The 16962-nt window shown below is 51.5% G+C and overlaps 1 protein-coding gene across 2 annotated transcripts in view; it reads right to left on the bottom strand.

The window, feature by feature from the left end:
- Positions 1-16962, bottom strand: part of LOC140198044 (uncharacterized) — a 176829-nt gene that overhangs the window by 63774 nt on the left and 96093 nt on the right. For both annotated transcript variants that reach the window (XM_072258884.1, XM_072258885.1), the window contains exons 13-24: positions 14567-14656; positions 12666-12719; positions 12433-12495; positions 12295-12339; positions 11557-11610; positions 10809-10872; positions 9573-9683; positions 8007-8162; positions 7834-7905; positions 4814-4968; positions 3543-3624; positions 208-314 (exon numbers count right to left, since the gene is read on the bottom strand). In XM_072258884.1, coding sequence (XP_072114985.1) covers positions 208-314; positions 3543-3624; positions 4814-4968; positions 7834-7905; positions 8007-8162; positions 9573-9683; positions 10809-10872; positions 11557-11610; positions 12295-12339; positions 12433-12495; positions 12666-12719; positions 14567-14656 — 1053 coding nt within the window. The remainder of the gene's footprint in view (positions 1-207; positions 315-3542; positions 3625-4813; positions 4969-7833; positions 7906-8006; positions 8163-9572; positions 9684-10808; positions 10873-11556; positions 11611-12294; positions 12340-12432; positions 12496-12665; positions 12720-14566; positions 14657-16962) is intronic.

Below are 16962 nucleotides of genomic sequence, written 5' to 3'. Positions count from 1 at the left end.
GGCATCCGGGTGTAGATCACAGTTCAGGGGTGATTACACACACTGGGGTCCGGGTGTAGATCACAGTTCAGGGGTGATTACACACACTGGGGTCCGGGTGTAGATCACAGTTCAGGGGTGATTACACACACTGGAGTCCGGGTGCAGATCACAGTTCAGGGGCGATTACACACTCTTGGCTCCTCAAATAGGGTCAATTATACTTACAGAACGTCCTGGTTCTCCTTGCTTCCCAGGTGTTCCATCCTTTCCTGGAGTTCCGGGTCTTCCATGAGCCCCAGTCAGACCAGGTTCTCCTATGTCTCCTTTCGCACCTTCACAAACAGAAGCCGCACGTCAGCATTCTGATGGAAGGTCACCTGCTGAAGCCTTCACCTGGCCTCTGTCGTGACCTCGAAGCTGGACGAGGATGTTCGGCCCCTCAAAACGGTTCCCTCAGTCATTCTGATCATTTGTGTCAGCACCATTTACCCTCACCCTCACAGCCATTCCTCCAGAAGCCCCCAGACTAGTCCTACAGCCTACTGGTCCTCCGGAAGCAGTGACCCCTGGTGCTCGAGGCCTCAGCTAATGGAAAACCCTTCCCATGTCCAATTTTTTGCCCCCCCATACCCCTCTCCCTGAGTACGATGCATAAACAACTCAAAGTCCAAGCCCCACCGCACCGTGCCCCCTCCCATCTAGTGGCTCCCATTTGCCTCCCACTCACACCTCAAAAAAAAAAGTCTCTCGCAGATGGGGGTTCTCTGCAAGTGTATGATGACCTTGTCCAACTCTGACTGATCTGTTCCATCTGTCAGTGTTGTACATTCTGAATTACATTCACCACGCTAACTGGCCCTTTGGACCAGAGAATTATAGCCGTGTGAGGAATTAACCTACTAACCCGTACGACTTTGGAGTGTGGGAGGAAGGCGGAGCACCAGGAGGAAGGCCTTGGCCTTGCAGTCACATGAGGAAGTACAAACTCCTTACAGCCAGCGGTGGGAATTGAACCCGGGTCGCTGGCACTGTAATTACGTTATGCCAGCCCCTGCCATACTGTGGACACTGGCCGTGTCACTGCTGCTGGCGTTGGGTTATTGGTTCCCTGTGTTCCTCCCTCCACACATACTTCCTGACATGTTGAGTATTTTCTAGTGACAGCCAGTGTCTGGCTTCAGAGGCAGAGAGCAGAGTTTCGCAGAACTCACACCCTGAACTAATGGGGTGGAGATGCGGAGTCCCAGAGTCACACAGCTTGGAGACTGGCCCTTCAGCCCATCGGCCAAATGCTGACTATCAAGTACACATCTGATAAAATCCCATTTGTATTTTCCCCTCACTTGGAAGGGCAACTCCACCCACTAAGGCTCCCCTTGGCAGGTACGCCCTGTTGCATGACAACTCCACTCCATATCCTACCTACCTCATGTCGCCCACCTCCCTCGTCAGCAACCCCCTTCACCCACCTCCATCCCCACATCCACCTTCCCTGCCCGCATTCACCCACCCCTCTATGTCCCTAAACCCTCCCTCTACCCATCCTCACCCTTCTGACTCTCCCCGTCCCCACCCACTAACTCTACATCCCCATCACTCTCCTGTTCCCCACCCTCATTCTCCCCATCCCCACCCCCACCCCCATCACCCTCCCCGTCAACCTCAATCTCCCCTTCCCCACCCCCATCACTCTCCCCATCCCCACCCCCATCAACCTCCCCGTCCCCCTCAATCTCCCCATCCCCACCCCCATCAACCTCCCCGTCCCAATCAATCTCCCCATCCCCACTCCCATCACCCTCCCCGTCCCCCTCACTCCCCATTCCCACCCCCATCACCCTCCCCATACCCCTCAATCTCCCCATCCCCACCCCCATCACCCTCATTCTCCCCATCCTCACCCCCATCACCCTCATTCTCCCCATCCCCACCCCATCACCCTCCCCATCCCCCTCAATCTCCCCATCCGCACCCCCATCACCCTCCCCATACCCCTCAATCTCCCCATCCCCACCCCCATCACCCTCATTCTCCCCATCCTCACCTCCATCACCCTCCCCATCCCCCTCAATCTCCCCATCCCCACCCCCATCAACCTCCCCGTCCCCCTCAATCTCCCCATCCCCACCCCCATCACCCTCCCCATCCCCCTCAATCTCCCCATCCGCACCCCCATCCCCACCCCCGTCACCCTCATTCTCCCCATCCTCACCTCCATCACCCTGCCCGTCCCCCTCAATCTCCCCATCCCCACCCACATCACCCTCCCCGTCCCCCTCAATCTCCCCATCCCCACCCACATCACCCTCCCCATCCCCCTCAATCTCCCGATCCCCACCCCCATCACCCTCCCCATCCCCCTCAATCTCCCCATCCCCCTCATTCTCCCCATCCCCACCCCCATCACCCTCCCCATCCCCCTCAATCTCCCCATCCCCACCCCATCCCCCTCATTCTCCCCATCCCCACCCCCATCACCCTCCCCATCCCCACTGCCCTCGCCCCTCTGTATCCTTACCCTTTCTCCACACCCCTCCCCATCCCCACCCACTGACCCACACCACTCACGTCCCTCCCCATCCCCACCCACTGACCCACACCCCTCATGCCCCTCCTCATTCCCACCCACTGACCGACACCCCTCATGCCACTCCCCATCCCCACCCATTGACCCACACCCCTCCCCATCCCCACCCACTGACCCACACCCCTCACATCTCTCCCCATCCCCACCCACTGACCCACACCCCTTCCCATCCCCACCCACTGACCTACACCCCTCACGTCCCTCCCCATCCCCACCCACTGACCCACACCCTTCCCATCTCCACCCACTGACCAACACCCCTCACTCCCCTCTCCATCCCCACCCACACCCCTCACGCCCCTCCCCATCCCCACCCACTGACCCACACCCCTCACTCCCCTCCCCATCCCCACCCACACCCCTCAAGCCCCTCCCCATCCCCACCCACTGACCCACACCCCTCACTCCCCATCCCCACCCACACCCCTCAAGCCCCTCCTCATCCCCACCCACTGACCCACACCCCTCACTCCCCTCCCCATCCCCACCCACTGACCCACACCCTTCCCATCTCCACCCACTGACCAACACCCCTCACTCCCCTCTCCATCCCCACCCACACCCCTCACGCCCCTCCCCATCCCCACCCACTGACCCACACCCCTCACTCCCCTCCCCATCCCCACCCACACCCCTCAAGCCCCTCCCCATCCCCACCCACTGACCCACACCCCTCACTCCCCATCCCCACCCACACCCCTCAAGCCCCTCCTCATCCCCACCCACTGACCCACACCCCTCACTCCCCTCCCCATCCCCACCCACTGACCTACACCCCTCACGCCCCTCCCCAACCCCACCCCTCGTCTCATCCCCACCCTTTGTCGTCTCATCCACACCGTTCTGCCACACAAACCACACCCACACCCACCACCCATAACCACAACCCCTCACCCATCAGCTCATCCTCGCCCTCATCCCTCCCCCTCTCCTCCTGCCCCCTCTGTCTGAGGCTGGCTGAGCTGCCCCCTACCTTTGGTGCTGATGGTGGAGATGAAGATGGATTCGCCCTTCTGCCCCTTTGGGCCAGGAGCACCAGGGTCCCCGGGCTCACCCTGTGGCAGAGAGAGACAACCACCTGTTACCTCTCCGGTGCCAGTCACAGCCAGAGACAAATACACAGAACTGTGGTGAAAACCCTCCCCGAGCCCCAGAGATGTTGTGGACCTGAACCCTCACTCCTGTGCAGTCAGACTGGGAACCAGCACCTGGTGATGACTGGGCAGGTTGCTGATCCTGTGACCTTGTCTTCAACCCCCGATTCTTTCCTTGACTCCATCCAACCCAGTCCATTATTTCTGATCCTGCCTGTGATCCCTGATTTAGTCCAGGGCCCCTTCCGACCCTGTTTGTGTCATTGTCCATGTCTCCTGACCCTGTCCTTGACTCCACCTTATCTGGTCCAGTACACTGAACCTGTCTGTAACCTTCTGACCCTGTCTGTGACCCTTTGACATTGTCTGTGATCATAAACCAACCCTGTCCATGAACTCTGACTCAACTGTGAAATTAGCTCTTAGTATAACCTCTGACACTGTCTACCGCGCCATGATCAAACCTTCTGCATGACCCCTTACCCTGTGCATGATCCCTACCCTCCCATGACCAAACCCTGTCCGTGACCCCTTACCCTGTGCATGATCCCTGTCACCCCGTGACCAAACGCTGTCTGTGACCCCTGACCCTGTGCATGATCCCTGTCACCCCGTGACCAAACTGTCCGTGACCCCTTACCCTGTGCATGGTCCCTGCCCTCCCGTGACCAAACTGTCTGTGACCCCTGACCCTGTCACCCCGTGACCAAACTGTCCGTGACCCCTTACCCTGTGCATGATCCGTCACCCCGTGACCAAACCCTGTCCGTGACCCCTTACCCTGTGCATGATCCCTGTCACCCCATGACCAAACCCTGTCCGTGACCCCTTACCCTGTGCATGATCCCTCTCACCCCGTGACCAAACTGTCCATGACCCCTGACCCTGTGCATGATCCCTGCCCTCCCATGACCAAACTGTCTGTGACCCCTTACCCTGTGCATGGTCCCTCCCCTCCCATGACCAAACCCTGTCCGTGACCCCTTACCCTGTGCATGATCCCTGTCACCCCGTGACCAAACCCTGTCCGTGACCCCTTACCCTGTGCATGATCCCTGTCACCCCGTGACCAAACCCTGTCCGTGACCCCTTACCCTGTGCATGGTCCCTGCCACCCCGCACCCCCCCCCCCACATCTGGTGATACTTACAGAAACTCCGGGAATTCCGTCCAGTCCTGGAGTTCCTTCATCTCCCAGTGGACCTGTGGTTCCATATATCCCGGGAATTCCAGGAAACCCGATGAGACCAGGATGTCCACGTGGCACAACGTCCCTGGTTGTGCAGGCACAGAGTCCAGCTTCTCCTGCGGAAGAGAGCGGGCTGGTGGGATGGAAGGGCTTGTGCAGACTAAAAGAGGAAGAGCTTCCTGGCCCTCAGTCTGAGGGGCTGAGGAGGCCCACAGAGGAATGGACCTCCTGGTCTGTGGTCTGAGGGTGCACGGGGGTCAATGGCCTTCACGGGAAGGAACCCCTGCTGCTCCCACCCCGAGATGAACCACTCTGGGGGACCATAGACTCCATGGTTGGAGGGTAAGGACTGAAGTCAGGGAATAAAGGGTCAGGATGTTAACCATGGATTCAAAGTGCTAGGGACTAGTGTCTACCTCCAGCAGCCTGACTGGACTCCCATCCCTGCAACACCCCGACCCAAAGTCCTGGCTTCAGGCCTGGAACAAAGTGTGGAGCAGAGTTATGGGGCCTGAGATGAAGGAGATGGACACTGCAGTTTGAGAGGAAGAAGCATAACACACATGTATCTGTATTGCAATGGAATAAAGGATATTACAGGAGCTTGCCCAGGTGGATTGGAGGAGGATATTGGTGGGGACAACGGCAGTGCAGAGATGGCTGAAGTTTCTGGGAATAGTTCACAAGGTGCAGGATAGATATATCCCACAGAGGAAGAAGTTCTCAAATGGCAGGGGTAGGCAACCATGGCTGACAAAGGAAGTTAAGGGGTGCATAAAAGCCAAGGAAATGGCATATAAGGTAGCAAAAGTGAGTGAGAAGTTTTTAAAATCCAACAAAAGGCTATAAGAAGGGAAAAGATGAAATATGAGGGCAAACTAGCCAATAATATAAAGCAGGATACCGAAAGTTTTTGCAGTTATATAAAGAGTAAAAGGGAGGTGAGAGTCGATATTGGACCACTGGAAAATGATGCTGGTGAGGTAGTAATGGGGGAACAAAGAAATGGCAGACAAACTTAATGGGTACTTTGCATCTGTCTTCACTGTGAGAGGACATTAACAGTGTGCCAGAGGTCCGTGAGTGTCAGGGAGCAGGAGTGAGTGCCATTGCTATTTCAAAGGAAAAAGTTCTGGGCAAACTGAAAGGTCTTAAGGTGGATAAGTCATCTGGGTCAGATGGACTATATCCCGGAGTCCTGAAAGAGGTCACTGAAGAGATAACGGATGCATTGGTCATGACCTTTCAAGAATCACTTGATTCTGTCTTGGTCCCAGAGGACTGGAAAATTGCAAAATGTCAATCCACTCTTTAAGAGGGAGGAAGGCAAAAGAAAGGAAATTATAGGCCAGTTAGCCTAACCTCAGTGGTTGGTAAAGTGTTGGAATCCATTATTAAGGATGAGGTTTCAAAGTACTTGGAGACTAATGATAAAATAAGTCAAAGTCAGCATGGTCTCTGTGAAGGGAAATCTTGCCTAACAAATCTTTTAGAATTCTTTGAGGAAGTAACAAGCGGGGTGGACAAAGGAGAGGCAGTGAATGTCACTTACTTGGATTTTCAGAAGGTGTTTGATAAGGTGCCACACAAAAGGCTGCTTAGCAAGATAAAATCCTATGATGTTACAGGAAAGATACTGGCATTGATAGCGGAATGGCTGACAGGCAGGAGACAGCGAGTGGGAATAAAAAGGGCCTTTTCTGCTCGGCTGCCGGTGACTAGTGGTGTTCCTCAGGGATCAGTGGTTTTCACACTGTTTGTCAGTGATTTAGATAATGGAATTGGTGTCTTTGTGGCAAAGTTTGCGGATGATACGAAGATAGGTGGAGGGGTAGGTAGTGCTGAGGAAGCAATGTGATTGCAGCAGGGCTTAGACAAATTGGAAGGATGGGTAAAAAAGTGGCAGATGGAACACAGTGTTGGGAAATGTATGACAATGCATTTTGGTAAAAGGAACAATAGTGCGGACTATTATCTAAATGGGGTGAAGGTTCAAATATCAGAGGTACAGAGGGACTTAGGGGTCTTCGTGCAAGACACCCAGAAGGTTAATTTACAGGTTGAGTCTGTGGTAAAGAAGGTAAATGCAATGTTGGCACTTATTTCAAGGGGAATTAAGTATAAAAGCAAGGAGATAATGCTGAGCCTTTATAAGACACTAGTCAGGCCACACTTAGAGTATTGTCAACAGTTTTGGGACCAATATCCCAGAAAGGATGTGTTGTCATTGGCGAGAATCCAGAGGATGATTCTGGGAATATGAGGAGCATTTGGCAGCTTTGGGCCTGTACTGACTGGAATTTAGAAGAATGCAGGGGGATCTCACTGAAATCTACCAAACGTTGAAAGGACTAGATAGGGTGGATGTTGAGAGGATGTTTCCTATGGTGGGGGTATCCAGAACTAGAGGGAACAGCCTCTAAATTGAGGGGCAACCCTTTATAACAGAGATAAAGAGGATTTTTTTTAGTGAGAGTAGCAAATCTGTGGAATGCCCTGTCACAGACTGCGATGGAGGCCAAGTCTGTGGGTCTATTTAAGGTGGAAGTTGATAGTTTCCTGATTGGCCAGGGCATCAAAGGATATGGCAAGAAGGCAGGTGTATGTGGCGGAGTGGGATCCGGGATCAGCCATGATGGAATGGAGGAGCAGACTCGATGGGCTGAATGGCCTATTTCTGCTCCTATGTCTTATGGTCTTACCACCCACAGAGAGCAGCGGTTCTGGGATCGTAGCCCTTGGAGACGGGTATCTGTGGTCATCGCCCTTGGACACCGATGAATCTGGGATGGTGTCCCTTGTAAGCACAGAACTGGGGTCAACTGAGGAGGTTAATGGAAGGAATTCAGTTTGGCTTATATTTGAGTAGATAAGGAGAAGCTGCAGATCAAAGGCTTCTCTGCTGTGTGGGAGCTGCCTGTTCAGGGGACACTGAATATTTTGTCTGAAGGGGCCCCCTGACACATTTTGCCCCAGCTTACCTTTGTTTCCACTCGGCCCCCTCTGACCAGGGTAGCCCTGGTCTCCTGGTTCCCCGAGATCCCCAATCAGCTCTGGTGAGGAAATCAGAGAAAGGACTTTTGTTGTAAACGCGGGACAGTTCAGTTTTTGCTGTAAATTTTCTGAGGCTGCCGTGAACAGGACAGCGACTGACCTGGAGAGGACACTGGACCTGGGCGACCAGGTAAGCCCGGAGGTCCCGGAGCACCTAGAAACCCTGGGTATCCGGGCAGGACAGCCGGCTCTCCCCTGTCCCCTTTGTATCCTTTAAATCCTCGGAACCCTGGTGTCCCTGGAATTCCGGGGCGGCCTACAGATAATGACAGGAACATTGGGAACACAAGAGGCAGATGAAGTTAAGCATTCACTTCCCACACCCTCTGTTAAGTATCGAGTATAACAAGCAGACATGAACAGTTCTGGAGACCAATTTCCCCCCTTTTTCCTCTCAGATTCCCCTTTGCTCCCAGTTCGGAAATTTCTAAAGAACTTTAAACCACATATTTAAAAACAGTTTATGATGACAAAATTACATTGAGCTTTCAGATAGTTCCTGGTGCCTTTGAGGGTGAGGAGAGAATATCGATCTATCCAAGCTGAGGTGGAACACACACAAAATGGTGGAGGGATGGAGGGAAATGAACAGTCAAACAGTCCTGATGAAGGGTCTCGACTTGGTATGTCGGCTGTACATTTCCCTCCATGGATGCTGCCTGAACCGCTGAGTTCCTCCAGCGTTTTGTACGTGGTGCTGCAGATTTCCAGAAGCTTGGATGTCCAGGGCAAGGTGGGCTTTGCTGTGTTAAATCGATGTTAATCATTACCCCCGGATGTCCCATTCAGTTGTATCTCAGCTCTGTAGCTGGGGTTTGTGCAGCAGATCAGTTACACAGGTATATAACAATTACAGCACAGAAACAGGCCATCTCGGCCCTCCTAGTCCGTGCCGAAATGTTCTCCGCTCCTCCCCCTTCTGTTAGATCGCTCTCAGCTGTGACCTAAACCATCTCAATTAACTTAAAGTTGAATTCAAAAGCAAAATAAAACTGTTGTCATTTTTGTCCAAAAAAGAATAAAGTCCTTTGGGCAAATTAGACAGTGAAGGGGTCAGTGAGAAAGAAAGAGAAAGAGAGAGGGGTAGAGAGAGGAAGAAAGAGAGCAAGAGAGAGGGAGGGAGCAACTGTGAGAAATGGAGTGATGGTGGGATAACAACAGAGAGTGCGGTAGAGATAGAGCGAGAGAGAGTGAGAGCAAGTGAGAATGGATGAGAGGAAATGGGGGAGAGAAGGAGAAAGAAGAAGAGAAAATCAGGAGAGAAAGAATAGCAGTGGGCGGGAAGGCCAGAAAGGGAAATGGAAGGAAAGGAAGGAGAGAAAATAAAAGAGAATATAAGGTAGGAGGAGAGAAAGGGTGAATGTGTATGCAAGTGAGGGAGAGGGATAGAGAGGGGAGGAGAGAGAGAAAGGCACAGAGAGGAGAGAGAGAGGGAGTAGGGAAAAGGGTGGAGGGAGAGAGAGTGAGAGATATCGGGGAGAGGAAACAAAGAATGAAGAGAAACACAAAATATTTTATTTTGCTACTGTCTAAATTTTATCATAAGCAAACAAGAACTAAGCCCTGGTCAACAGTTTAGTGGTGCAGGGGTTAGAATGGGGGCTGACACCACGCCACAGCCCAGGTTCCTAGAGTATTAGCTCAGGTCTAAAGGCAACTTCCTCACCTCGATAGTAGCTGGTGTCACCAGGAGGACCCTGGGGCCCCTGAGGCCCTGTGGGTCCTACGTCTCCCCACTCTCCTCGATCTCCTGCTGGACCCTGCTGACCCTTCGGACCTTGAGACAGGAACAGAAACGTGACTGAGCGAGTCTCCCATGGAGATCATGGCCAACATGCGTAGAGCATAAACAACATCCCTAAGCAACTTCTTGGACCTTCTGGGTCCTCCACACGAGAACAACCCCGGAGGATGGTAACCTTCATGCTACTGTGGAGCCAGTCATTTGAAAACACATCTCAAAAATGCCACAGAGAGGTGAATGGGAGCTCCTGAGACTCACCTCCATGGGTTCACACTGGAGTGGAAGCAGACCAAATACCTGAATGTCTGTAAAAAACTGCAACTGATATTCTGGTCTCCACAGTGAGAGGAATTGAGTATGGGATAGAGGTGCCTTGCAGGAGCCCTCGTGTGTCAACAGCTTGAGGAATGAGTTATACACACAAAGTTCTGGAGGAACTCAGCAGGTCAGACACCATCTATGGAAGGGAATAAACAATCAACGCTTTGGGCCGAGACCCTTCATTGGGACTGGCAGTCCTGATGGAAAGTCTCAACCCAAAACGTCAACTGTTGATTCCATTCAATAGATGCTGCCTGACCTGTTGAGTTCCTCCAGCATTTTGTGTGTGTGTTACTCTGGATTTCCAGCATCTGCAGAATTTTTGAGGAGTGGATGTAGTTCTGATCTCCTGATCTCAGGAGGGACGTTCTGCTATGGAGGAGGATCACTGATTCTGGGGACAATGGGCCAATGTATGAAGAGAGAGTGGGCCAGATGGGCCCCTATTTACCAAATGAGAGGGTGCCCCAATGAAGCTCATGCTGTCCTGACGTGACTGGGCAGACAGGATGCAGGAAAGTTGTTCCCAATGATCGAGTCAGCGTCCAAGGATATGGGCTGGGCTGTTTTGGGACCGTGGGGAACTTTCTGCACCCGGTGAAAACTCCAGCACAGGAGGCAATGGGAGAACAGATACTGGAGGTTCAGCACAGCTCTTAGGGCTAGAAGGATAATCAGGTGGAGGAGGGAGCTGGAACAGAGGGCTGAACCCTGATGACCAGCCAAGATTATAGTCTGAGAGGCCAAATGGCCTGTTCCTGTGTTCTGGTGTGTAACTTTGTTGTCTTGCGATCTCTTCACCCATTATACGTTTTCCCCATCTGAAATTCAGCCTACCTTTGGGAATGAGTCCGTCAAAAATGCTGGCCTTGCCAGGGAGACCTGGTTCTCCTCGTTCACCCTGAAGGAGAGAGGAGGCGGAGAGTGAGGGTGGGAGGCACTGGACACCACTACCCAACCCTGGACTAGACCCCTAGCAAACCCCTGGCCAGTTCCAGGACCACCCCACAATAACCAAGGAATCTCAACTGGGGAGGGGTTGCCATTCAATCTTGGGAGCTCATAGGAGAACCCACTGGGGGGAGGCAGTCAGAAGGATAGAGTGAGAGGTGTTGGGGTAGCACAGGTTGATGCATTTACAGTCAACACATTTGGGCTGGGCAGTCTCAAACCTCACTTCCCCTAGGCACCAACACCCCACTACACGTCCCCACACTCCTCAACCCACACTTCCCCCATATCATCCCATCCCCCACCTAAGCACCCCCCCCACACACCTCACCCCGCACAACCCCATCATCCCCCTCTATACCTCCCATCCTGTACCTACTCATCCCCACTACCCTACACACCTCCCAAATCCTCCACCTTCCTCCCCCATCTCCCTGCTTCCACAACCGCCTCCCACACACACCAACTGCGCCACGCTCCACGACTGCAGACAGCCACACGGGCGGTGTGGACACCAAGCAACGAGGTCTGGCAGTGGATTTACCGGTGGAAATGCTATACAGCATGATCCCACACCTTGCTGATATCACCCTGTGCATCGGCGCTACAAGCTCGGAATAAGGAAGAGGAATACCTTCAGTCCAGGCCAGCCAGGAAATCCTGGAATACCGGGGTTGCCTGGAGGACCCTGGTCACAGAAACAGCCACAGGTCAGTTGTACACATACACAGACTATGGAGACTACTCAGAAGTTTATAAGATTATGAGAGGCATAGCTAGAGTAGATGGCCAGTACCTTTATCCCAGGTTGACACATTTGAGGAGAAAAGGGTTAAGTTCAAAGGCGATGTGAGGGGCACACTTTTTACACAGAGAGTGGTGGGTACCTGGGATGTGCTGCCAGGGGTGGAGGTGGAGGCAGATACAACGGAGGTATTTAAGAGTCTCTTATATAGCCACGTGAATATGCAGGGATGGAGGGACATGGACCATGTGCAGGCAGAATGGATTAGTTTAAATAGCTCAGTTGAGTTGGCACAACACTGCGGACCAAAGGGCCTGTTCTGTGTGTAAAAAAAACCGGAAAGCAATGCCTGGTGAATCAGACATAGAAATGTCAAGGGTGTGGAATTGCTCCATCAGTAATTATTTTTGAGAAAGAAAACTGTTCTGACAAGCTGCATCTTCTGGTCTCTGACAGTTCTGCCGAAGTTCCAGGACGTTTCATAAGTGCAAAATAAAGTTTGTGTGACCACCTGAGAGAGAGAGAGAGAGTGTGTGTGTGTGTGTGTGTGTGTCCGTGTGTCCGTGTGTGTCTGTGTCTGTGTGGATTTGGTAACCCAGAGGGTTTCCACATAGATCTGATACTCACTAATGTCCCATCACGACCTGGAGATCCATCCAAACCACTGGTGCCCTGGAATCACACAGAAAAGTCAGAACTTCACATCTGTGGCTAATGTGGATTTGGAAAAGTGTCTATTGGACTCCATGTCAGGTAGCACCTTACCCTTGGTCCTGGTAACCCCATCACTCCCGTTTCCCCTTTCTCGCCCTTTGGACCTGAATCTCCCTGAACAAAACAATGAAGCAGATATGATTAATCCTCAACAGGAGGAAGTCCTGGCCCTCCTACAGCCCAGACCTACTCCACAGAGTCTGAGAGCTGGGAAGCCACTTGTCCAGTGCACAGACTCTGCATTTCACTTTGACCAGTCCATGGTATTGGAAATACAAACTCACCGGCCTCCCAGGACTTCCAACTTCTCCCTCAGACCCTGGGTCTCCTCTTTCACCCTGAAGAAGAAATGAGAGGTGGTTATAGATTTGTTGTCCAGGAACCTGAGAGAGAGAGAGAGAGAGAGAGAGATCTCTCTCTCTCTCTCTCTCTCTCTCTCTCTCGCTCTCTCTCTAGAAATGAGTGTCTGCTGGGGCTGAGAACGAGTTCTGGAGAAGGGTAGCAATGACCTGATTCAGGACCCCCGTTTAAAGTCTCATATCCCTCCTCCCTTTCCCAATGTTTCAATTGGGATCTAGGTGCCAACACTATTAATGAATTTGCCTGTGTTACCATGACGATAGGAGACAACGCCACAGGATCCACCCCGGACGTCAGACAACGTGTGGGTAAGAAACATTATAGCAAGTGGCTGTAGGTGAACCAGTTTTATACAGTACATCAGAGCCAGATTGCGGGAGTGTACTGCAACAACAAATATATAGAAAATAGAACAGCGCAGTCACCTTTTAACCTACTGTAAGACCAACCTAACCCTTCCTTTCTACATAGCCCTCCATATTTCTATCATCCTTCAGCCTATCTTTCTCAAATGTCCCTCATGTATCTGCCTCCACTACCAACGCTGGCAGGGTGTTCCACATGCCTACCACTCTCTGTGTCAAAAATAATACCTCTGACATCCTCCTGTACACCTTCCTCTAATCACCTTAAAATTATGCCCCTGGTATTAGCAATTTCCACTCTGAAATACCACCAGTTGTTACGTCTTGAAATGGACTCCAACATTCCATTTGCCTTCCTTACTAACGACTTCAACCTGCAAGTTAAACTTCAGGGAATCCTGTACTAGGTCTCCCAAGTCCTTTTGCACCTCCAATTTCTGAATTTTCCCCCTGTTGAAAAAGTAGTCTATTCCTTCTAGTAAAATGCCTACATTGTATTCCATCTGCCACTTCTTTGCCCATTCTCATAATCTGTCCAAGTCCTTCTTCAGACTTACTGCTTCCTTCCATCCAACTTTGGATCATCTGCAAACCTGGACACAAAACCAACAATTTTGTCATCCAGATCATTAACATACTACAGTATAACTTGAAAAGAAGTGGTCCCAACACCGACCCCTGCAGAACACCACTATTCACTGGCAGCCAACCAGAAAAGGACCCTTTTATTCCCACTCTTTGCTGCTTGGCATTCAGACAATCTTCTAATTCATGCTAGTATCTTTCCTGTAATACCATGGACTCCCACTTTGTCTAGCAGCCTCCTGTGCAGCACCTTGTCAAAGGCCTTCTGAAAATACCAGTAAAGAACACCCACTGACTCTCCTCTCTCTAACCTGTCTGCTATTTCCTCAAAGAATTCCAAATGATTTGCCAGGCAAGATTTCCCCTGAAGGAAGCCACACTGACTTGAACCTATTTCATCCTGTGCCTCCAAGTAACCTGGAACTTCATCTTTAATGACAGACTGAGACGTTTTGCCAACCACTGAAGTCAGGCAAACGGCCTATAATATTCTGCCTTTTGCCTCCCTCCCTTCTTGAAGAGTGGAGTGACATTTGCCATTTTCCTGTCTTCTGAAACCATTCCAGAATCTGGTGATACCACTTCCACCAGTGAAAGGCAAGAGTAGGGAAATCGCTGCTACTCAACAGGTGTGTGTCTCATACACCTCACTGGCGGGGTGCGGGGGGGTGGGCGCACAGGGGGTCGCCGTTTAATGCCTGCCTGAAAACTGGTAAAAACAACAGTGTAACGCTCCCTCAGTACTGCCCCTCCCACAAATGCCAAGGATTCAGGTCACCAGGATGGGTGGACTAGGTTGCATGAGGCTCCCTCATTCCCACTATCACCCTTTCACCACCCCTGGCCACAGGTTAGTCCCACCTGATCAAGCTTACCTTTTCTCCAGCGCTTCCTTTCAAGTAGGTAGTTCCTGGAGTTCCTGAGGTTGCCCGGGTTCCAGGATTTCCCGGAAGTCCTGGATCACCCTGTGGTCAAAGATGGAAACCAACAGCATGACATAGAGATCGGAATCCCCAAACCCAGTCTCCTCACTCACTGCCTCCCAGGAGTCCACTGCCTGGACTTCTGATATCAAACAACCCCACAGCATGTTTGCTACGCAATCCACATATCAACAACACGGTAATCCACGGTCCCTGCTAACTTTGACAGTGGTCTGAGTGTGAGAGAGAGAATGACGGAAAGAGAATAAAGGAGAGGGATGGTGAAATAGAGGGGTGGAGAGGGAAAGAGAAAAATGTGGTTAGGCAGGATGGAGAGAGAGAGAAGGGGAGGGAGAGAGAGACGAAGAAAGGGAGCTGGTGAGGATATCAACTGAGAGAGAGAGAGAAAGAGAGAGGGGTACAGAGAAACTGGGATACAGAAAGAGAGAAGCACAAGGAGAGAGAAAGAGGGAAAGAAATCAGAATGAGAGAGATGGGCAAACATTTTTCAGTAAACTGAGACCTCATGTTGTACAGGTGTCCCCCGCCTTTCGAACATTCGCTTTACGAAAACTCACTGTTACAAAAGACCTACATTAGTTACCTGTTTTCGCTAACAGAAGGTGTTTTCACTGTTACGAAAAAATCAGCGCGCCAAAAAAGGCAGCACGTGCCCCGAGCAACCGCTCTCCCCCAGATTCGGAACGGCATTCTAGCCGGCATTGCTTAAACATGTGCCTGTGAGCAGCCGTTTGCAAGATGAGTTCTTAGGTATTGGAAAAGCCTGAAAGAGCTCGTAAGGGTGTTACACTTAGCATAAAACTAGACATAATGAAGCGTTTCGATCGTGGTGAACGAAGTAAGGACAAAGTGAGATTGGCTTGTGGAAGTTGACAAAGATGATGTTGAAGAGGTTTTGGCATCCCATGACCAAGAACTGATAGATGAAGAGCTGATGCAATTGGAAGGGGAAAGGATAACAATCAAAACTGAACACAGTAACGAAAGTGAAGTCGTCCAGGAACTGAACGTGAGGCAATTACGTGAGATTTTCACTGCAATGATAAAGTACGACTTTAATTTTGAAAGGGTATGTCGGTTTAGGGCATATTTGCAGGATGGTTTGAGTCCTTACAAAGAACTGTATGATAGAAAAATGCATGAGGCTAAGCAGTCAAGCAAGCCTTCCATATCAGCCACAGCAGACGATGAACCTCAACCTTCAACATCGGGGCAGGCAGACATCGGAGAAGATGACCTGCCTGCCCTCATGGAAACAGATGACACCCCCGTGTCCCACCACCCCAGTGGTCCCAACCCCCGGGCCGCGTACAGATACCGATCCGCGGAGAATGCAGCGGTAGCCGGGAGGCATCCAGCACATCTTTAAGAAGAAAGCCAAAATAAACAAGCTAATTAATTAGGTGCCACCCGACACGTAAATATCGGCCCAGATCAGAGGCGATTGCTGAGTGCGTCCCGGCTACCACTGTACCCCTGCACGCTTCGCGGTATCGGGTTGCTGCCCGGAGGGTGGGGGCCACTGCACCACCCCAACCTGCGACGACTCAGCCTAACACATCATCATCAGTGTGCTCGATGTCTTCCCAATTCCTGTGATTCAACGTTGTACATGTTATTTCTACTTTATATTGGCTGTGTATTTTTACGTGTTATTTGCTATGATTTGACAGCTTCATAGCTTAAAGGTTACTGGAGAGCGCTTGCGCCGTGTTTCTGCAGAGAGCGCTTGCGTGAGATTTTCGCTACCGAGAATAGTGCAGTAATGATTGTGGAAAAGTACTTCTACTTTATATAGGCTGTGTATTTATCATATCATTCCTGCTTTTACTATATGTTACTGTTATTTTAGGTTTTATGTGTTATTTGGCATGATTTGGTAGGTTATTTTTGGGTCTGCGAACGCTCACAAATTTTTCCCATATAAATAAATGGTAATTGCTTCTTCGCTTTACGAAATTCCGGCTTACGAACTGTTCCATAGGAACGCTCTACCTTCGGATGGCGGGGGAAACCTGTACTGGATTTCATACCCTCTCTCCGACCCCTCACTCTCTGATTCTTCCCTCTCTCAGCTGCCTCACTCTTCACCCTGCTCGCTCTCTCTCTGCCGCTCTGCACCTGATACATCCCACTCCCCACCTCCCCCCACCCCCCGTCTCCAACCTCTGGCTATTTCCGCCCATCTCTCCCAGCCCAACGGTCAGTGAAGGGGGTGTAGGACTGAATGGGTGAAGGTCTGCGCTGAGCAGACTGACGGATGCGGGAGACCACGTCCTGTGTTTGCCACTCGACACAGCTGCTGCCCCCACACCAGCACAATCACC

Source organism: Mobula birostris, chromosome 5, assembly GCF_030028105.1.
Source record: "Mobula birostris isolate sMobBir1 chromosome 5, sMobBir1.hap1, whole genome shotgun sequence".
Taxonomy (NCBI): domain Eukaryota; kingdom Metazoa; phylum Chordata; class Chondrichthyes; order Myliobatiformes; family Myliobatidae; genus Mobula; species Mobula birostris.
The sequence above is the reverse complement of the archived record's forward strand: the minus strand, read 5'-3'. Positions and strand labels throughout refer to the sequence as shown.